A 24,241-nucleotide genomic window follows, 5' to 3' on the forward strand; every position below is an offset into this window, starting at 1 on the left:
ATTAAGTTTAGCTTACTTTGGGACGCAAACTGCTTGGGGATGAAAGAAGAGGAGGAGGGGAGCCCCCAGAAGATACATCTATGAAATGAGGAGCCCAAGTCGAAGTGGGGGAAATGTTTTAAGAAATGTGAAAAGACAGAAAAAGCAATCTATGATGTATGGAAGAGATGGAAGATGTACTACACTTACGACAGATGGAGACCATTGGATACTAGATACAGCAAGGGCCGCCATCAATATACATGAAGGGATGAGCTGATGGCCTTTGGAGAACCAATGTGACCTCATATGACCCAGGACAGCAATGCTCAAAGCTTGGCAGCACCTATGTTATGGCCTTCATCCTGTAGTGGGCAGAATGAGGCTGTGATCATGACAGTATCTATTACAAAAACCATCAAAACAAAGGAAGGGTTAAATGAGTTCATCTTTAGAAATGTTACTTATTTTTGTTTTAAAGGATAATAAATCCAGAAATCTCAACTTTATGTTCAGCAGCCCAACCCAACCTAGAAGCCAAGAACTACATTAGGATTTTCATCTTTAACAATAAAAATACCTAATGCTGTAGGAGGCAACCATCTCTTCTTGTTTTTCAAGGATGGACATATTTAACTAGTAGTCACGTCTTTTTTAACCCAGTATACTAAATACAGTAGACTCTTTAAAATACAGTAGGCACTTTACATTAGGAGCTCAGATGCATCGTCTTGAAATGAATTTCATGATGTAATTTAAAAGGAATCAATACAAGTACATAAAATCTAAACTTTTATATGCAGATATACTCTGAATAACTTGTTTGTGGTTTTTATAATCTGATAGTACAGAAGTAGAAAAATATATTCCTTTGGATGGGAGTAAACTATTTTTCTATAGCCCTGTATTATGAATTAGGGTCCCAAAGGTACAATAGATTTACTGTATTTAAGACGGAATTCCCCTTTTCTTGTTTCTGTGCCTATTAAATAAAATTAGCCACCTAAACATTACTGCTTGGAAATACTTTTGGAATGAAAAAATACCTAAGAATCTACTATAATTTCATAAACTTGTGTGCCAAGCAATAACACTAAATTTACGTGCCGCTCGCTACTCTCTAAACTGTGAGATTGCATGTTAGAAATCATAATAATAACTATTACTTATAGCACATCTACTATGTGTCAGGTACTATCCCATATGCTGTATAACTATTAACTCATTTAATAAAGAAACACCTATGAAATATGTATTGTTACCATCCCCACTTAACAGATGAAGAAACTGAGGCAGAGAGTTACTTGCCAAAGGTCACAAAACTAGTAAGAACCAGGGATTCAGATCCAGACATCTGCTCAAACCCTGTGCCTTTAACTTTCATGCTAGATTTCCTGAGCATTGAGACAGTAATGAGAAACTCTATAATTCAATCATGTGACAGTGATAAAACTTGTCAGCCAAAGGAATTTTAAAATATTAATTTCTCTACCAATTACTTGAGGTAGGAGGTGGTATTAATTCAACAAACTTATGAATTTCTAAGCCTTCTGTGAATGATCAAGTTGATGTATCATTTCATTTAAAACAAAAACCTCTTTCTGAGGTTTAAAAAAATAGTTTTTAAATTGTTTTAAAAAATTTAAAAATTGTTTAAAAAAATAGTTTTCTAATTTTCTTAAGACTTGGATATTTGGAGTTTTTTCCTGGAAAGCAAGTGAGTTATAATAATAATACAAATAATTAAAATCTATTATTTCAAGGAAAAGTGTGTTATTTCGAAAGTCCTTCAAGATAACAACCTGTTTTTGACTTAAAGAGTAGAAATAACATTATGGACTTAGTGTGTACTCAACTTTAAAACTGTTTAAGAGGCTACTCATTTAAAATAGTCTTTACTTAATATCTGGGGGGAACTCCCAAAATTCAATTAGTAATAGATTAATCATGTTATCTTACCAATCCCTCAAACTGACTTAATACTATGGATATATTTCAAAAGCGAGAATGAGAATGAGTTTAACAAACACAACACAACAGTCATGGAAGTTACATTTTTCTCTGTACAGTCACCAAATACAATTTAAAATGCTAAAAATGAGTGTATGACTAAATGTTGTCATTGCTTCTAAGATAGGAATGTGACTAGGGCAATATTTTGAACTAAAGATATCTTCTACAACATTATTCTGAAGGTCTCATTTGAGACCAGACAGCAGCTTAAGAATTAAGAGAATCCAGCTAAAGGAAACACATGCAGAATAATCATAGGATATGGAGCTCTTAGGCATATCCATATGCCTATATCCATAAATCCATATCCATAAATTTATCAGTCAATATCCTTAATCCTTTAATTACACACACTAATACATCCGACTCCAAAGCCTAAGAGAAAACCTCAGAAAGCACTTAATGTAAATGATTGTGCCCCATGATTACAAACTACCTGCCTTATTTATAGCCATAGCCCAGCTCACAAGATGGATGGAACTCGAAGACTTCAGGAATCTACTAGCAAAAGACACCAGTGAAATATAACTGTTGGATGCTAAAACTTGCATACTGTGTGGCTCTTGACAGGTTCTCCCTATGGCTGTGGTAAGTTTCTTTAAAACACAATCTAGGGTTCTGTGTCCCTAAAGAAGAGGACTGTTTTAACAGAGTCTCAACAAAGAAATGAACTACTTGTAGTCTTTGAAAAATACAATCTATAAAAGCTTAAAACCAAAGTGATCTCTCTTTTACCAAAAATATGAATTCATTAAGCATCATTAAAAGTAATGCAATTTGTGGGGCTTCCCTGGTGGCGCAGTTGTTGAGAGTCCACCTGCTGATGCAGGGGACACGGGTTCGTGCCCCGGTCCGGGAGGTTCCCACATGCTGCGGAGCAGCTGGGCCCGTGAGCCACGGCCGCTGAGCCTGCGCGTCCGGAGCCTGTGCTCCGCAGCGGGAGAGGCCACGACAGTGAGAGGCCCGCGTACCGCAAAAAAAAAAAAAAAAAAAAAAAAGTAATGCAATTTGTGTATTCTTAAGGAGTTTTTAAAACCAAGTTTATTCTTTTGATTACATAACAGGGAAACTAAACCTAGCTTCCCGGAGAACGATGAACACTTGCATCACTAGAATGCGTGACTATAGGTGATTATATGATAACGGTCCTATGTTCAGTGTGCTGAATATAACTCACATAGGTCTGAAATCCTATCCATTTCTGAAATTTTTCTTTTACAATAGACAGAAGATAATATTAATCCTGTCAGTGCAGAGGACTGAATTGAGTGGCCTGCTGGTATGGCCACTAGCTATCTCCTTGCCTATCTCTTCCACTAGCTTAAAAGTTCCTCAAAGGAAGGAATTAAGAACATCGTTCCTTTATTACAGTGCCTAGCATGATGCCAGGCACACAGTAAGCCAGGTTCAACAAATAAGCACTGACTCGATGAATTTGTTCAATAGAGCCAGCTAAAATGGATATTTTTACTCCCAAAGTTTTGTTTAATTTAAGGCTCTCAATTTTTGCCTAGATTGGATGATTACAAATATTCTCTTTATTATTATTATTAGCCAATTTTGGTTCACAATACAGAAGTAAAAAGCAAGATGCTTATTCTATTCTAAACAGTTTGGTTTAATTTGGTTCAAATTAAACTTAAACCTATTTTCACTGCTTGCCTTAACATAAGCTAACAAATAACACTTTTCTCTTTAAAATATCCTTTAGAATAATGTCTGTTGGGTAAATTAAGTGACCTGGAATCTTCCTTTATTTAATGCTTATTATGGTAACAGACATTCAGCATTCAGGGATTAGCAGGAACCTAAGTGCAAAGGAAACTTTATTGACTAGGAATCATTTTAATAAAAAAGATAATGTGATCAATAGCCAGATAATATACTTCAAGTTTTAAATATTTGATAATCAGCCATGGATGATAATGAGGCCAAAGTCACCAGCTTAATCTGCACACAGGTAATTAGTTTTGTTTTTACAGCATGGACTGTACCCTAACCTAAGCTAGGTAGCAGGTGTGGGGCTAAACACATAAGAAAAATGAGATGAGAGAACAGGGGTCAACACAAATCCATCTCCATTAAGTTGACTCAGACTGTATATACAAGTAGTGGCCAGCAACGTAAATGACAGTAGCTTATTATTAATTTAGGAAAAAGTCCACAGGCCACTCAAAAATTATTTCAGGTTCAAATTTTCTTTCCATATACTTGGGATTACATTCTATTTATAACCCCAACAATTCCCAAATCTCAATACTAAATACGGCTACATGTATGCATTCAGTTTCTAAAGCATTGCTATATTAATAGTCCTGTAAGTTACTAGAATTAATAAAATCACAGTTAAGCAATCTAAGTTAAGGTCATGGAAGAGCTACATCTCTATCACTAATTTTCAAGTGGCAGTGGGCAAACTATAGAGCCCTTAGGTCTCTTCCTGGAAGGGTTTTGAGATAAATTACTCTCAAACACTAGGGTGCAGCAGAATTCCCCGGAGAGCTTGCTAGAAGCTCCAAGCCCACTCCCAGAGATTTTGTCTTTGCAGGTTGGAGACAGGGTCCAAAGAGCTGTTTTATGAAGGAGCACGCATTTTAGTGATTCATGTGAAATTCTGGTCCAGCTTTGAAGCTTTGTCATAAGCCCAAAACATTAACCTAGAAAAGGAGTTTAATTTTTGTAACTACCTCTTTCTATGCCAATCTGCCTAACAGACAAGACATATTTGAGGATATAAAGTGTTTATTGTTCTACAATTCCCTGTATAGCCTTTATTTTTGAAAAGACGAGTTAAAAATAAAATCAGCATTAATAGCATAAGAAGTATCTGTTCAATATGTCCATCTGAAGAAAAGATACCTAACGCCACTGGGTCTGGATTGACAGGACTCTGCTGCCTGGAGTGGCTGCTGCTACTGCTGCCGCCCTTTTTTAAGTCCTCGGCATCGCTGTACCGCCGGATCCAGTAATTCAATTCCTCCCGGTCCGCTTCCTGACATCGCCTTAGTACAGTGAGAGATCGCCTTGTTTTTTCTACCATGTCCATTATGCAGTTTAACAGCTATGGGAGAAATGGGCAGGGGGAGAAAGGAAGGATATATCAATCACCACAACTCAAAGACTTTGGTGGGTAGTGAAACAAACTATTTTAGGACAATGAAGAATGCTATTTTATTCTGAAGGCTTCCGTCTAATATTTTCAAAGGTTAGATTTGACACAGAGATCCAATAGATGAGTTAACTCAATAGGAATGAGAATAAAATGTGGGAGGCATGACAGGGAGATTTCAGCTGAAGTAAACCCATCTTTCCAAATACTAATCTCATTACTGGATAAACTAAATAACTCTCTACAAATAAAACAGCAGCCCACTGACCTGGCTTTAGGGAATCCTTTCCATAATCTAAACACTTCTCTTATATAAGTGGCCTTGATATCAATTTAGAAATCAAATCCTATATTCTACTTTAAACATTCTCATTTATTACTTTTTCAAGGATGGCAGGAAATACCTTCAAAGCATCCCCACACTTTTATCATGTCACCTCGCTCCAGCTGTTTTCAAAACATTTTTTGAAATGATTACCAACATCTTACATGGTCAAGGTGTTTCCATTCCTCTGCCCATTCTCTATCTGTTAGTCTGTGATCAATCATTTCTTCTTGACGTGTGCCATGCAACCCTATAAATATAAAGAAGGTTGAATCACCCTAAAACATTAAGGACATAATCCATATGTGCATAGGCATTTAGCAAAGACTATGTGGGCAAACTAAATGATGTGAAAATATATTCGATTTTTGAACGGAGGCATGAGTCATATTCAGATTCAGAATTACCTCATGAGTCTCTCATAGGATGATAAAATGTTAGAAAACTAGAAGGAATTTTAGAGGTCATCTGGTCAGAACCATTTCTTTTACACATGAGGAGATACCAAGCCCTGAGCCAGTTATCCATATAATGTTCCCTAAGTGAAAATATAAATATATCCTGAATCTTAATAAATACAAGAAACCACAAGTATACATTAAGTGGTTTCAAAGTGTGGCTTTCCTGCATTAAAAACGAAAACAGCATAAATTGTTTTATATGAATAGGGATATGCTTTTCTAAAACAATCATGGTAAAACTATTCCACATTTCAGCATCATATAAATGAACACAATCCTATTACATGCACCTTCATGATAAAATTAGGCCATGAAGAGAGGGCTTGCATAACATAAAAGCAAAATATACTCATTCAATTTATCAAAAAGTAAAACATAAAAATAAATTGGACATCCTCTATGAAAACAAAATCAACATACCAGATATAATTTTGGACAAATACCATAAATCCAAGCTAAGAAACTAAAAATCCTAATTTGTAGTCCACAGCATAAATATTAATGCTCTTTAGCATCACAGTTAAGATGCTACCATGAAAAGGTAATAAGGAAACACTTACCAAGTGAGAACAATAGTAACAAACATGAGCAATTAGCCAGGATGCTTATCAAAATAAAAAATAAATGTGTCTTCCTAAAGGGACAGGGTGAAAGAAAGGGTCTAATCAGAGATACCTAGAAACGTGTGGCTCTTCTGACAAATTGTGTAGAACACCTCATGTTCTACTATCAAGGAAAGGCACTAGGCTATGGCAAGATTTTCCATTTTAAACAATTAAAACTATTTATTTTGGTTGCCAGTTCTCACTGTTACTCTGAAGAGCAAATTAAGTTTGACATGGTTTAGGCTTCTATAGACACCTAGGCTCTTTTTCTGAGGGAGTTATGTAGGAGTTAAATGACAATAAAAGTTATGAGACACTGCATTCCACTTTTTGTGAAATCTGAATGGTTAGAAATCCCCTTGTAGCTGATTTAGTGAAATAAAGATAATGAGTCATATGACTTTTTTCAGCCAACCATGAAAATACAATTTAATTTATAGCTGATGGAAGTGAACACATACATGTCAGCTTTCTCAGACTAAATTAAAAGCTAAATATAAAACACTGCACCATTCCTCTCCAATTAGAATATATTCTGAAATACATTTTTAAAGCTAAAATTGTCAATGCCACCTATTGGTAAAAAAGTAAAATTGCAAATAAGCTTTAATAATTTGCATAATAGAAAAGACATTGGAGAAGAGTAATATTTAGTTATTTCTCTGTTGTGACAATTTCAAGTTGAAATGTTTGCAAACATGTTATTTTTGTTGACTTATTTTTTGCCTGTGTTTTAGGGAAAAAACACTACCACTGAAATGAGTCATCACAGAAAACAACTGGAGAGTGATAAAGATATAAATGCGGTGTTAAGATTCATGATGGAGTCTTCTTACTATATTGGCCTATATAAAGACCAAGAACTTCAGAGGTCTTAAAAGTTTCAAAAATTCAGCAGATTAAATCAATAGTGACATGAGCTCTACCACCGGGAATAATATTATCGAGCAATAGGATGTCTGTGGCTAATGGGATAACATCATTTGTGGAACAGTGCTAAGCATCATCTCATTTAACAACAACAGAAGAATAATAAGTACATTAGAAACATGTTTGAGCCCAAGTACTTGGTGAAAAAATACAGGTCTCATATGTTTGCTGCTTTTGAACTCTGAAGGTCATTTGTTGGATACAGCCAAATCTTTAAAAATAAAAAAATAAAACAACTCAAATTTTTACATTTATTAATTTTTCTATTTCAGGTACTTAAATATTCATCACCACACAATTTTTATTTATATCCATAATATCAGAGGGATGTACTAGGGGAAAGCAGTTCAGACTCATTAAAACACATTTTCATTTGTGGGCAATCTGACACTAATGTTGAGTCTTACCCAATTCCTAACTAGGCTGAAACTCTAAGTTTATTTATAAACTAATGCTGCCTGTAAAATCATTTTATTAAAAGATTCTAGTGAGTACATGTCTCTGCAAATATGTCTCTACATATAATAGACATTTATAAATCGTACCAGACTAAGTATACATTTATGACCATTTTTATATTCTCAAAATGGCAGCCTGATGTAACACCATGATGTGTTACTCATACGTCAAGGTTTTACTTTACTTTAACACATACTAAACTATGCCAGACTTCAGGGACGGTTAAGTAGTTGCGTATATTTATAAAGATTACCACTATTAGTTTTATAAGCTAATATAATTAAAAGGTAAGGAACATGGTCTGATAAAAAAATCACATGAAACCAGTGGGTACAGATATAACCCATAAAGGAATATTTTATATTACTAGATGAAAACATAATCATTGAATATAAGAATAATTAGTTCCTTGTTGATTACTCTGTAGTGTACTGGAACTAATATTTCATAAAATATAATCTGCTGCCTAAGAAATAGGCCATTTCCTAGCACTTACAAAGTGGGGTATCTTGAGTTGGTCCTACAATGACCTGGTAACTCTACTTCTATTTGAAAACAAGCAATCATGGTTTGAGGGCATTAGTCATAAATAAATGGCAAGGCTTTTGCTTTGAAGGGAGCTGTTATCGCATTTGATTTCAGGGTCAAAATATCAGTCCAGACTGAGAAATAACATAACCATTTTTGAGAGCTCTTCTAAATGGTACCTGAGAGAACATTAGACAGATTGGTTATTAAGAAAGCACAAATTATATGCTTAGCCATTTGTCTGACACACTATATAAATGTAGAAATGATGTTGTGGGGAAGTGAAACTACTGTTTTACGATCTCATATCCAGGGCCTCCATCGCCCCTCCCCTCAACCTGACTCTCCCTTTCTGTTTTCTAAACATTTGGAGGGTTGTGTTTTCAAGCAAAAGACCCTACATATGGAAGCCCCTATGTCCTACTAACCTAGCTAGAAGTCTAACATAAACCTCTGCTCACCACACACTCTCTGCCTGTGGCTAAAAAAAACCATTGTCCTACTACTCAGGCAGGGAACTGGCCGTGCTCCCCAAGTTCTGTGCCCTCAGCTCTGTGTTCTGCTTTTCTACTTGGACTTCGTCCTGTGCTGCTTCCAGTGCCCACCAAACGGTTCCATGTCAGGGAAGTTTGTCAGCAGCTAGCTAAGAGGTAAAGGCAGTCCTGCTGCTGGACAGCATGGATTCAGGGGACAGAAAAAGACAAGAAAGAGGGCTGACTATTGCTCTCAGTTTATCACTAGGTTGACTCACCAAAAATCAAGAATTCAAGAAGCCCCAGGAACAGGAACAGTGCTCTAATGCTATCACCTCAAACACTGATCATGTATCAAAACTTACCTATTCGTCTTCCTTCTCATTTTTCATGGTGAGCACCTGTTCTTTAGAAGACAGTATCTCCTAAATGCTTCACTTCCAACAGTTTTATGCAAAGAAGGAATGAACACAGGCAAACAGAACACGTATTTACCCAAACTCATTCCCTTCTTTGGTATTCTGATCTTTGACACTAAATTGTCAACACTAAATTGAATCACTGACACTTCTAAGTTGGAAAACAAACAAAAAAAAGTACTAAATCTTTCCTCAAAGAACATGTGTTGACTTAAACCACAGACATAATAATACCATATTGTATTTTTCAAATACAAACTATCACAGAGACTGGAAAACTCCAAATGAACTTTGAGACTATCTGAAATAAAAGATACAATGAAAGAAACTAATTTTTTAAAAATACTTGTGGCAGACTAACTACATACTAAATCCCTCATATTAAAAAAAAATTAAAAACTTGTTTTGCGTATGTTAATATAGTTCAGGAGGTTGTATTTAGATGCCCCCCCAAAAAATAATAACCTGCTGTCACAAAGAACATAAGTAATTAAGAGAGAGAAAGCACAGCTGTTAAAGGACACAGTAATACCAAAAAAGTTTTCTCATAAAGGAGACACTACATAAAGAAAGGGAATTTTTACCCCATCACAGATATCAAGCCTCAAGTTTAGCTGAGAAGTAATGATGCAAGTCTTGAAGCATACAGTCCCATAAGAAGTGAAGAGATCCTTCAGTCTTACCCATAGGTCTGTTTCTGTCCCTGAGGTCCCTGTGGCTGGGGTGTCGATAGGAGTCCCTGTAGTGGTGGGCAATGGCCATATCATCCAAACGGTAATGCTGAGGTGGAGGAGGGGTGGGGTGAGGCAGGCCATTGGGCTGGTAGGATAAGCCATTATTTGGACTGTACCGCTGGCCTGGGCTAATAGTGCATGGTCGCTTGCTTGGATGTTCTGAGTGCAAAGGCTCTCTGTCAAAGCCATTTTCTTTGGTTCTGAGGGAGGAAGAAAAAGAGTTTGTTTCATAATGTACTCAGAAACCAGCATAGTTTGGACACTCACATTTGAACTTGTAATATAAACAGAATATTGTTTTACTGGCCAGAAACTTTCTAAACTCAGCTTCCTAGACCTGTGGGAATTCACTAAAACCCACGCTGAGGCCTAAATGATCACATGACTGCACAGGAGAAAATGTTTCCATTTCTCATCCAATTAGCAAACATCTTTCAGTTGAAGTTCATGTGGTTCTGTCACAAATAAGAGGAAGCCTGATCTCCACCCTGCAGATAACATTTTCATTCAAAAGCAAACACTTGATTTCTAACAAATTACCCTTGGATCAACTGTATTTGGTGAAGATTCATCAAGGTACAACAGCATCACTCTTTTGGTGAATTCTTCAGGTATACCTATTGCACCGATCCAAGCTGTGTCTGACTTCCATGTCAGAGGACATCTATGAGCTGTGTTGTTCAATACAGTAGCCACATGTGGCTGCTTAAATTAAAAGTGAATTAACAGGGCTTCCCTGGTGGCGCAGTGGTGAAGAATCCACCTGCCAATTCAGGGGACACGGGTTCGAGTCCTGGTCTGGGAAGAACCCACGTGCCGCGGAGCAACTAAGCCCGTGCGCCACAGCTACTGAGCCTGTGCTCTAGAGCCCGCGAGCCACAACTACTGAGCCCGCGTGCCACAACTACTGAATCCCATGCGCCTAGAGCCCGTGCTCCGCAACAAGAGAAGCCACCACAATGAGAAGCCCATGCACCGCAACCAAGAGTAGCCCCCGCTCGCCTCAACTAGAGAAAGCCCGCACACAGCAACGAAGACCCAATGCAGCCAAAAATTAAATAAATTTATATTTAAAAAAGTGAATTAACATTAAATAAAGTTTAAAATCCAGTTCTTCAATAGCAATAGCCACATTGCAAGTGTAATCGCCACCGTGGCTAGTGGCTATGGTACTGGACAACACAGATACAGATCATTTCCATGATATCAGAAAGTTCTATTAGAAAGCACCGATCAAACTGAATTAATTAACTTAATTAATGCAATAAAACAATGTAATGTCTGGGACTGACATTACCTTGGGCTACCAAGATAATCAATCAGCAGTCATACAGAGCTAGCTGGGATTAGAAGAAAGATTGGGGCGAACCCCTTTCTTTTAAAGTTGAGGAAACACATGCCCAGAGAGCACAAGTGACCTGTCTGAAGTCATGAGATCTTCAGGCAGGGTACGCACACCCTGACTGCATTTCATCATGTGATACACAAAAATGTACTTGTCTTTCAGAAGGAACACATTCTATAAATGAGACCTGATAACTGCTCCTAGATTCTCAAACAGAAGTAGGGTTAAAGAAATATTTTCTGACTGAACGTATCTCTAAGAGATGAACTCAATGTAGTCTGTAAGATAGGAATGCATCACCTCCACTTTGACTGCAAGCACAGCTCCCAAACTAATTTTTTACCTAGTAGCTGGCTCTCCTCACAAGACCAGCTCTCTATCCTTAGACCAGTGGCAGCATCTATTTTCCCTGGGAAATTTCCCCATAAGAATTCTACTAAATCACAGTAGCTACAGATTTCTGCGTGCCTTTTTTTTTTTTTTTTTTGGCCTTGCCGTGTGGCTTGTGAGATCTTAGTTCCCCAACCAGGGACCGAACACAGGCCATGGCAGTGCCTAACCACTGGACTGCCAGGGAATTTCCATCTGCACATCTTTTTTTTTGATTTTAGGTTGGTTTGGTTTAGATACTTTAGACACTTTTCCCACTTTCCTAGTGCCCAGGGATAGTCTTTGTCTGATAAAACTGGAGGGATTTGAATGGAAACTGACTTGACAACAGAGATCATTAGGGGCTAGAGGATTCTACAATGAATCTCCCTTTATGTCCCTTTAGGGTAGAGCCCCAGTGACAATTTGCACACATCAGATTATAAAGGACAGAGGAGTTAGAGATAGAAGGTACAGGCACACTAAGAACTGAGGGAAACTGCAGAGTTCAATGGGAAATGAATACATGTCCAATACATGCTGGTGAAATATGTTCTGGAGCCAGGAGACTGTCCAACACTGGAAATGCCAGCAGGGCATGGTCCCCATGGGGATGTCAAACAGAAGTCTCAATGCTGCTCCTGTCAAAGTGTCTACAGTAAAATATTCTGACTCCGTATGTATTGATCATTGACCAGACTAAAATGTCTCAAACGTTACAATGCACTGCTTCAAAATAATTTTTAAAAGTGAATGGAAACATTCTAGATATATATCTTCTAAGAGGATATTTATGTGATTCTAATCTGTATTTCCATATCCTGCACATTTCTGAATAATACACTTGAACATTCAATGCATAAACATTTTCAGCATAAATCAGTTGGAAAATACTGAAGACTATTAGTAGCTATGAATATAATGTCAACACAGCACCTACCTTACTGGCAGTGTGGTGTAGTGGAAAGAGCACTGGACTGGGAATCAAGAGACCTGAGATTTAGTCCTGGCTCTTCCACGACTAGCTGTGTGACCTTGGGCAAGTCACTTAACCTCTCTGGACCTCAGTTTGCTCATCTGTAAAATGAAAGGGTTGGACTAGATCAGTGGTTTTCAAACTGTGCCACTTGAGGTGCTTAGGGATTCTGCGGGCAATAAAGAGCTTTTACCCCAAACAATCAAGATTTACAGGGCCAGAGGAACCCACTTATCATTCTTATCTATTTTAAAAGTTGAGGTTCCACCTAAGGTTTCATTTTTGAAGGAAAAAGCTGCTAAAATCAAGTTTGAAAACCACTGGACTAGGATAATTTCTGAGGTCCCTTTTAGTTTGAAAACTCTGCAATTCAGTTATTCTATATTTATTTCTAAATGTCATTTGTACAGCACAGGGAATATAGCCAATATTTTATAATAATTATAAGTGGAGTATAACTTTTTTTGTGCAAAAATAGAAAATATTCTCTAAATACCTTATAGCAGCCTAAATATATAAACATCAAAACATTTCTAAATATCAAAACATCTTTGATCCAATTGTGTCAAACCAACTCAACTTACTGGTTTTGTGTCTCCTTGTTCAAAGATAACAAGAACATTCAACACTGGAAGAATTCTTACTATTTTCAAAGTAGTTAGATACGTTATTTATCTTTGCTGTCAGATCAATCCTCTGATCAGTGCTATTACTTCAATGAGCCTGTATTGAAGCTTTTTTCCCTCCTAAAGCAAGGACAGTAATGTCCTAAGAAGCAGGGCTAGCTCCTGAGTCTGTCCTGTCATTTCTATCACGTCCTTGCAGTGACAGTCCCTATTCTGGGTCTTATCACTCTTGCAGCTATTGAAACAATAAAGCTCATCACCTCACAGAGGTAGGTATATTTCAGTAGCAAAGCATTCAAACGGCCCACATAAATAGTTATGAGAAGTCTCCCTGTGCTTCCTCCAAGCACTCATGTCTACCTATAAAGCCAACCCTATTCAAAGGATGTATGTCTGGAAAGCTAACCAAAACAACTTAATTGCTATTTGTTTGTCTGCTTCTTAGAAATGCCTAAAACTATCTAAAACCTCATTTGCTTGGGGGCAAATTCCAAATCTGAATGTTTCTTGCCTTCTCAAAATGTATTAGGCAAAACTAACAAATACTTTTCATTGTCCCATACCAGCATACTCTCAAAATAACTCAAATTCTAGTGGGAAGTCTGTCATGTCTCATGGGTTTCTAGAAGGCATTTTTTGGTTTGTTTTTTATATTCTATCTCCCTTCCAGGAGAAATTTTCCTGAATATAACCTAACTACTTCAACAATTAGATCCCAATCACTTCTCTCTCAGGGTCTGAAGTCCTAAGAGTAGAAGACTGCTCAGGACTCAGCTGTGTGACCCTGAGATAACCTGGCTTCAGTTTCCTGCCCAGTAAAATGAAACTGATAGGAAACAATACATGTTTAAAAAAAAAACAAAACACTTAAGAGACAACCTAATTTACACCTTACCCCACTTCAGGCTGTTCTCTCTCAGCTCCTCAAAACAGAGGCTGTAAACTGACTTACTTGAGAAAGGAAACAAACTTTTTAAAAAACTTTCCTCTATCTAAAATATTTTAAATGTCATAATAGGCTAGTATGCACTGACAATTCCTTAGTAACATGAAAATGGGGAAGAATGAAGAAAGAAATTATTAAGATCGTGGCAATAACTAGAATAAAAGGACCAATCAATTTCTTACATGACAGGAACAGACATAAGTTTTTTTTCTCGATTAAAATGTATTTTAAGTGGGGAAAACAGCACTAATAGATTGTTCTAGGGAAAGGCAAATTGGTACAGCATAATAAACCTGAGAATGGCAAGGAAGAAACTTAAAAATTCTGATATTAGTCCTGTTACAAATAAATACATGCCTTAGGTGCTGACTTCTCCGACTGACCACATGTATTTCAAACGGCACATGTCTAAACGGACCTTGTCTTTCTCTGGTACTTCCTGCACCAGTCAATTATGCCACCTTCTACTTAGCCACCAAAGTAGAAACTTGAAAGTCACTCTATAACTTTCTTCTCCCAAAAAAAGTCCTGCTGATGGTCTCATAAGCTTCTCTGGCATAGGTCCTTCTGCCGTACCCCAGGACACATTATCTTGGCCTTATCATGCCCTTGTCTTACTCTGCAGGCATCTCAGCCAGAACCAGGGCTGAGATGCTGGCTGAGTCTTTAAAAAAAAAAACAATCCTTTACTTTTTATTTTAGAAAGAAGCATATATCTAAATCTCAGGAGGTGATAGTTCTGTTAAAGTAAAGCCCAAAGACATTAATAACTTAATCTTAAACAAAGCTTCCTTCCCTTTTCTAACACATGCAGTTTGTTAAGGCTTCCACAGAAAGACTAGACACTGAATTAAAGGGCGGGGGAGTGGTCATTTAGGGCATCGTATTTTCAAAACACAACTCAGTAAAAGGTCTCTTCAGGAATTTTTAGGAAATAGGTGAGTTTAGATAAGAATTTTATATAACACCCTATATTGGTATTGAATAATGTATCTGAAACTAAATACATTACAAATTCCCCTGCTTCCTTAAAAATAAAATCAAACCTGATTCTTCATGGACAACCTGTGGGGATTTCTATGTTTGCAGAAATATCACCCTGCAGGAAGCGGGATGTTCAGATGGTGAAAAACAAAGCACTGAGTGACACAGGACCAACACTACTGGGCCACATGGAAAGAAGTGCCTTCCATCTCTCTATTGCTAAACCACAACCTAGGAGATAACTTCCTGAGAGGCAGGCTAACACCTTCTGGAGTAAATAAGATAGATGCAGGTAGATGTTGGCCCCTCCAGACAAAAACAAGATACCTGGGCCCTTAAGGATTACAATATGTGGGTTCCCAGAGCCTTCCTCCCCCAAGGAGAAGGTGGAAACCTTCAGGCACATGTCCCTGTAGCTCTCCATCTGCTGAACATTCAGACTGACTGGGAGCGGCCGTCCCCTTGTCTTCACTAATTTCTGACCACTGCTGAAGTATTCAGTTGCTACTGCTCCTGCTGTCTGGAACCACATTTTTTTTTTTTAATACATCTTTATTGGAGTATAATTGCTTTACAATGTTGTGTTAGTTTCTGCTGTACAACAAAGTGAATCAGCTATATGCATACATATATCCCCATATCCCCCGCCTTGAGGCTCCCTCCCACTGTTCTTATCCCACCCCTCTAGGTTGTCACAAAGCACCAAGCTGATCTCCCTGTGCTATGCAGCAGCTTCCCACTAGCTATCTATTTTACATTTGGTAGTGTACGTACCTCAATGTTACTCTCTTATTACGTCCCAGTCTCTTCTTCCCTTGTCCTCAAGTCCATTCTCCACATCTGCGTATTTATTCCTGCCCTGCCACTAAGTTCATCAGTACCATTTTTCTAGATTCCATATATATACGTTAGCATATGGTATTTTTCTCTTTCTGACTTACTTCACTCTGTATGACAGACCCTAGGTCCATCCACCTCACTACAAATAACTCAGTTTTGTTCCTCTTTATGTCTGAGTACTATTCCATTGTATATATGTGCCACATCTTCTTTATCCATTCACCTGTTGATGGACATTTAGGTTGCTTCCATGTCCTTGTTATCGTAAATAGTGCTGCAATGAACATTGCGGTACATGTATCTTTTTGAATTATGATTTTCTCAGTGTATATGCCCAGTAGTGGGATTGCTGGGTCATATGGTAATTCTATTCCTGGTTTTTTAAGGAACCTCCATACTGTTCTCCATAGTGGCTGTATCAATTTACATTCCCACCGACAGTGCAGGAGGGTTCCCTTTTCTCCACACCCTCTCCAGTATTCATTGTTTGTAGATTTTTTTTAACATCTTTATTGGAGTATAATTGCTTTACAATGGTGTGTTAGTTTCTGCTTTATAACAAAGTGAATCAGCTTTATGTATACATATATCCCCATATCACCTCCTCTTGTGTCTCCCTCCCACCCTCCCTATCCCATCCCTCTATGTGGTCACAAAGCACCGAGCTGATCCCCCTGTGCTATGCGGCTGCTTCCCACTATCTATTTTACATTTGGTAATATATATAAGTCCATGTCACTCTCTCACTTCATCCCAGCTTACCCTTCCCCCTCTCTGTGTCCTCAAGTCCGTTCTCTACATCTGCGTCTTTATTCCTGTCCTGCCCCTAGGTTCTTCATAACCATTTATTTTTTTAGATTCCATATGAATGTGTAAGCATACGGCATTTGTTTTCCTCTTTCTGACTTACTTCACTCTGTATGACAGACTCTAGGTCCATCCACCTCACCACAAATAAATCAATTTCATTTCTTTTTATGGCTGAGTAATATTCCATTGTATATATGTGCCACATCTTCTTTGTCCATTCATCGGTGGATGGACACTTAGGTTGCTTCCATGTCCTGGCTATTGTAAATAGTGCTGCAATGAACATTGTGGTACATGTCTCTTTTTGAATTATGGTTTTCTCAGGGTATATGCCCAGTAGTGGGACTGCTGGGTCATACGGTAGTTCTATTTTTGGGCCCATTTTTGGATTGTTTGTTTTTTGGATATTGAGCTCATGGGCTGCTTGCAAATTTTGGAGATTAATCCTTTGTCAGTTGCTTCATTTGCAAATATCTTCTCCTATTCTGAGGGTTGTCTTTTCGTTTTGTTTATGGTTTCCTTTGCTGTGTAAAGCTTTTAAGTTTCATTACGTCCCATTGGTTTATTTTTGTTTTTATTTCCATTTCCCTAGGAGGTGGGTCAAAAAGGAATTTGCTATGATTTATGTCATAGAGTGTTCTGCCTATGTTTTCCTCTAAGAGTTTTATAGTGTCTGGCCTTACATTTAGGTCTTTAAACCATTTTGAGTTTTTTTGTTTATGGTGTTAGGAAGTGTTCTAATTTCATTCTTTTACATGTAGCTGTCCAGTTTCCCCAGCACCACTTATTGAAGAGGCTGTCTTTTCTCCATTGTATATTCTTGCCTCCTTTGTCAAAGATAAGGTGACCACATGTGTGTGGGGTTATTTCTGGGCTTTCTAGCCTGTGGAACTACGCTTTCTTATTCTAATCTGTCATCTACACATTTCAACTGGAGACCTCTAATTTTTTCTTTTTAGTGAATCAATCATGGCACTTTGTTCCTGGCTGCTTTCATGGCTGTAGGTGTTTCAGAGACACATCTTTTAAAATGATAGAAAGAAAGTAAACAAGAAAGCAAAAAAACTCTTAGGGGAGAGGGCCATTTGCTATACTACTAAAAACGATTGTATTAAGTTTAATTTTGATTATTTATTTGTTCAACTAGTGTTTTGTTGTTGTTGTTTTGTGTTTGTGGTGTTTTGTTTTGTTTTGTTTTAGATAGTTGGTATGTGTAACATGCACTATCCTGAGCTTTACTGGACATGCAAAAGTAAGCAAGACATGATCCCCAACACCCTCCTAAGATTATGGTTTAGTAGTAGACTTAAATGCTTTTTGGAAGTGTGCTAGCAAGAAATTTTTTACCATAAACCCAGTTTAATTAGTGGTACAAGACTTCTATACTGTTATGCAGGACCTGAACCCAGCAACTACCAAAAAAAAGAGTAAAAAGTGCTATGGGGGATCAGAAGGAGAAAAGATCACTACATTTGAAAGAGCAGGGGCTATGGAGTTGGCTTCAAATTTTGGCTCTGCTATTTGCTGGCCATATGAACTGAGGAGGCTTAATCTCTATGAGTCACAGAATAGGGGCAATTATTTCTGAGCTACTGAGAGGACTATATGAGAGACTCTACATAAAGAGCCTAACACATATTTGGCATTCAACAACTTAACCAAAGCACTTATTTTTCAAGCTGAGGCGTTCAGAGGCTGGGGTATTACAAACATAGTTATAAGAGTGTGGGCATTCAAGTCAGAGAACCTAGGGTTTAGAATCCCATCAGTGCCTCTTACAAGCCATGTGACCTCAGACATATTATCCAGCCAGCCTGAACCTATGCAATAGGACTGTCAGAAAATAAGTGCTGTGTGTTCATATGTAAATTATTTAGCATGGGCCTGGCACATCTTAAGTGCTCAGTAAATAGTAACCATTATTATAATATTCATGATTGGGAAGCCTTCATTCAAATAGTAGAACCTGTCTTGAGTTAGCCTGCCAAGTATGAATAGAATTGTTATATACAAGAACTAGGGCAAAGAACAGAAACCATCAGTCAGAATACAGACTAAGGCATGAACAACGTTCAGCAGAGCCAGACCCTAGTAGAGCAGCAAAAATAAGGCTAGCAAGTTTACGCTGAGGCTGGAGTATGGAGACCAAAATGTTCTCTACAGCCACACAATCTTTCTTATCATGTAAATGCAACTTAATGCAATTTCACTAGAAGCCTCCACAATTGATATGACTAATACAAAAAAAAATCATTTCTACAGGGATGATTACTCTCTTCTTGAAACTGATGAATGCATTAAAAAATGCAACACAAAACAAGAATGTGTGAATATAATGTAAATCTCTTATATTTTTTCACAGAAAACTGAATGCAGCAGATAATAAAAATTTAATTCTTATTTGCATAGTCAATTAATTCTACAATTCCTTATAACTTTTCTTTTTTCTTTTGGCCGTGCCGCGTGGCATGTGGGATTGTAGTTCCCAGATCGGGGATTGAACCCGCACCCCCTGCATCAGAAGTGCTGAGTCTTAACCACTGGACTGCCAGGGAAGTCCCTACAATTCCTTATAAAGTGCACCTATCTTTTCTCTTTAGAAAGACAAAAATATTGAAATCTCATTCATTTTGCAGAAAAGGAAAAATGGATTTAATAGGTTCAGCTGGTGTGTGCTTTGCTGACAAATCTTATACATTCAACCAACACGGTTTCAAAATGACTGCCTTATGACCCTCCAACATTCAGTGTTTTCTAGTTTACTCATTAAGCCAGGAAATCTGGCTTACTGTGAATCCTCTATCAGTATAAAAATTTATGAAACCTCAGATTATTATACTGTTGCATTTGCCCACATGAGCAATTACAGAGAAAAAATAAATGAGGGAAAGTAAGGAGGGAAAAAGACACAATTCTCAGTTAAGCTTTCCTTGTTTACATTCTGCACATTAAATCATATTTTGTGCAACTGGAAGATTTCAGGTAGGTAAATTTCTCCACTAAGAAGCTCTGTAACTTTAAGCAAGTTCTTTCGTCCTTAGTTTTCTCAAGATAAAGGACTGGCCTCGTAAATCTATAAGATTGCTCCCAGCTAACAAATTACATACTTCTAAAGCTCAAGAAAATCTTTTTAGAAAATAATCTTTAATAATTGGGGGTGGAGGAAATACATATTAATGCAACCATGTGGCCTTCATAATAAAAACCAAGATGTGTTAAACTGAGAGTAATTTAAAGCATAATTACAATAAAATGATTATATATATAGAGATATAGAGATAGATAGATAGATGAAGGGGATTAATATTTAACATAAATCACTTGAAACGGGGAGGAAGGCACTGGAGACAGTGTTACACATACAAAACCAATGATCATTCGATTTGATTTAAGCCAGGAAGATTCTGAGTCAGAAAATCAGCATGACAGGTGAGAGCACAATGTTAAAGACAAATATAACAAAAGCTGCAACATCAAAGCTGTGAGAAAAGACATCAAATGATAATTAACAACAAAAAAGTATCCTTTTAAACGTAGTAATTTTTAACTATTTTGTAGTCTCAAAAAAATGCAGCCTTTGTCTAACTGCTCTTTCCCTCCTCACTCCATTTGAAACTGTGTTTTCATGACCATCATGGTGAGCAGTTTTAAAGAGGACTCTCAACTTCTAGTCTGTTTGAAAGTGGTCTCTTCATTTAATCAGCTCCAAAAGCGGTTTGTATTCCCTTCCTCAGCTTTTCCCATCATAAAATGGCAAGATAAACAATAACCTTTTACATATGAACAAAGAATAGAAATCAGAACTTTCTATTAATTTTCTCTAATATTTTAGGGGAAAAAAGCACGATTTTTAAATGAAAATTGTCTCTTTCTAATTTGGGTTCTAAGTTATTCTACCACAGACCTACAAATCTAGTAGAGTTGTTCAGGGACTCACCCTAGATCTCTTTTTAAAAAGAAGTAGAATAAATTTTACTGTTCCATACAGGGAAAAAAAAAAAAAAGAAAGAAAAATCCATAGACTTTCCCAGAGTATTCATTTCTCTGTAAATAAAAGTAATGCTTAAAAAAAGAAAAAATATAACCAGTGACAATCACATTTAAGGATGAGAAGTTACATTTGCCAAAACCCATCCCTGAAATACATGAGGACTGTTTAGTAGATTAAATCAGCAATCATAACAGAATTTAAGCCCCAAAGTTGTAAACAAAATATAGAGCGCTCTTTTGTTCGTGACATGTCATGAACAAATTATCAAAATGTGTTTTCTCCTCAGGTGTCAGTTTTTCCCTCTTTTAGTGACTGATGGTTCCCAGTGTTATTACAGAAACAGATTGATCTTTTTAATGAGCCAGTTTAATAGACTCCAAAATCTCACCGTGGCTGCTCATCCATGTCAGACCATATGCACCAACAAAACATTCAGTAAAACAACAAAAAAAAAGCTCTGCTGTCAAACAGCTCCATACTCTATAAAATTTCATATAGTAGATCTGGATATACAGATAAATAACCAGAGAAGAGGAAAATGCACATGCAAACAAGATGCAGAAAATATATGCAAAGAAATAGTAGAGGCCCATATTTTCTTGGCTCTGATCAAATTCCCACAAGATACAAATGTATTTACACAACATATTCTCATTACCCTTCCTCCTAACTCTAAGGAAATCCATTTGCCATCTTTCCATTATAACGCACACTTCAGGGTTCCACTTGAAAAAGAATGTTCCACCCAAAGAGCAACTGTGTGAATTCTGACTCCAGCAACTGTCTATGGATAACCAGAGGGAGAAGAACACTGAAGGCTCTTTTAAGAAAGTTCTACCTGACTGAATGTAAACATGCATGCACACACAGCTACAGATCATCAAAACAAAAATGCTGATTTTCTGTGGAATTTATATGAAGTTTCCATATCAGTGTTAGCACATTGCCAAGGGCTTACCTCAGCACTGTTCAAGGGAGGTCTAAAGTCACAGTATATTCACGTATAAAACACTGGGAAAGAACCAGTGGAGAAAGTGCTGGGAATATAGAGAAGTGGATAAAGCAAGTTTTCATTCTGCCTGTTACGGTTACTTAGCAGTTAGAGTTTCTAGAATAGATTGTGTCCATTTCCAATTTTGCCTTTAGGATTACCTTTACATTTATCACAGCTATCTAAACCTTTCCCTGTTATCCTCTCCTCCACACAAATAAATGTTCTTCTTCCCAATTTTCTATCTAGTCTCTCCTTAATTTCCCTTACCACACTATCTTGGAAAAATGGACCTGAAACATCTCAATACCAGCAGGTAGTGCTGATTCCCTGCAGGATAAATGGTTAGGATCAGACAGGAATACACATGTGAATCATCTATCTTTGGGCTGCTTCTTGGTTTTTAGTATCATGTGGACACACCACTCAGACACCTGGATTAGGCAGCTGCCTTTAAAAGCTAAAGTACTAAATGCTTAAATATGACTATGGAAATACAACTTGCGAAAATAAGAAAGTAACACTGTTGGTAGGTCATGTATGGAGGTGGGTCTACAGTACGTCAGAAGTAAACTAATGTTTAATCTTTTGTTTTAGGCATTTTAAACTATTAAGAGATCCTATGTCAAGAGGAGAAAAATTCCAGAGATTGTAGCATAAAAACTGCTTAACAGAGGATTATGTAATAACTGTATGTAAACTGGCTGGCTTTTAATAACATTCTGATTTGCAAAGCAACTATACATTTAAGGGTAGCTAAGTTGGTCACAGATAGATGTCTCTGAGCAGCTCCAAGGATCATAAGTTCCTAGGAATCTGTGTGGGTGTTAACCTCTCAAAGGCTGGTCTACACTTCCCTGATAAAATGCAGAAAGAATGAATGGACAAGTAGAAAAAGGAAACAAAGCATATGACAAATAAGTTTCTGAATATAGTTTCATTTTAAGATTCTCCATATTTTACAAATACTATGCAAGATGCTGATAAGACTTTATATTCCTGGATTATAAAATATTTATATATGAGGCTGAGGTATTCAGGAAAATTATTTTAGTAAGGTACATTGGAAGTTTCATGTGTATGCCTTATTCAACAACTAATTTGTAAGGTTTAATGGAGAAGGGGTTTTATTTTACATTTCTTAGAATTCTCAGTTATTAGAGCAGAGTACCTGATAGAATGAATATTGACTGATAAAATTTTTCAGGAAAAATGTCATCTATAAGTTCTATTACTTAACTCTTATCTTCACTCAGTCCATCTAGCTTCCCAGAAGTTTTCTCTTCATTCATATAAAACCCAAATTAAATAGCTACTGCATTGTGCTTAGGCCAGATTTTAAAACGACCATGTTTTGAGAAAACTTAGAATAACAAATTTCCTAACACTGAAGGGTAAAATATGTGGTTGGGATGAATTACATAGTAAACGATAATTTTAATACAGAGATACCCTTGGAGATAATGTATGTTCAGTTGCAGACCACCATAGTAAAGCAAATATCACAATAAAGCCAGTCACACAATTTTTTTTTAGTTTCCCTGTGCATATAAAAGTTATGTTTACACTATACTGTAGTCTCTTAAGTGTGCAGTAGCACTGTCTTAAAAAAATGTATATACCTTAATTTAAACAATATTTTATTTGTAAAAAATGCCAAAACAATTACAATGGTTAATATTAAAGATTACTGATCACAGATTACCATAACAAATATAATAATGAAGAAGTCTGAAATATTGTGAGAATTACCAAATTCTCACAGAATTACACAGAGACACAAAATGAGCAAATGCTATTGGAAAAATGGTGCCAATAGAGTAATTCCATGCAGAGTGCCACAAACCTTCGATTTGTTTTAAAAAAAAAAAAGAAAAAAGAAAGAAAGAAAAGCAGTATCTGTGAAGCACAATAAAGTGCAATAAAACAAGGTATGCCTGTATTGACTGTGTGTCTAACAACCATCAGTGGCACTTGGCATATGTGAATATCATTCATCTTTACCTTTTCCTTTAATATTGCAAGCAGTGGTGGTGACCATTTGTAATGTATAGAAAAGTCAAGTCACTAGATTGTACATCTGGAACTATCATGTGTTGTAGGTCAATTAAACTTAAAAACAATAATTACAAGTAGCAAAGATTAACCTGCACAAAAAGCTAATTGACACAGGCCAGAGACTCATCACCCTGTAACACCCCAGGCCAGAGCAAGATTCCCTAGATGGCCACTCTAGCTTTTTATTATTTTGCAAGAGGTGTCGGTCAGCAGTTTAAACATGACATGAAACCTGTCCTCATACTGCAGGTCTGGGGTCCTCCTCCCTCT

The 24,241-nt window shown here is 37.0% G+C and overlaps 1 protein-coding gene across 1 annotated transcript in view; it reads right to left on the reverse strand.

The window, feature by feature from the left end:
- The window catches only part of RUNX1T1 (RUNX1 partner transcriptional co-repressor 1), a gene marked incomplete at both ends in the record, with an annotated part of 127,348 nt that overhangs the window by 19,248 nt on the left and 83,859 nt on the right, over window positions 1-24,241 (reverse strand). The window contains 3 exon segments of the mRNA XM_079722306.1: window positions 4,852-5,053; window positions 5,591-5,676; window positions 9,985-10,235. Of these exon segments, the coding sequence (XP_079578432.1) occupies window positions 4,852-5,053; window positions 5,591-5,676; window positions 9,985-10,235 (539 nt within the window).

The sequence above is a fragment of the Hyperoodon ampullatus genome, assembly GCF_949752795.1.
Source record: "Hyperoodon ampullatus genome assembly, chromosome: 17".
NCBI lineage: Eukaryota > Metazoa > Chordata > Mammalia > Artiodactyla > Ziphiidae > Hyperoodon > Hyperoodon ampullatus.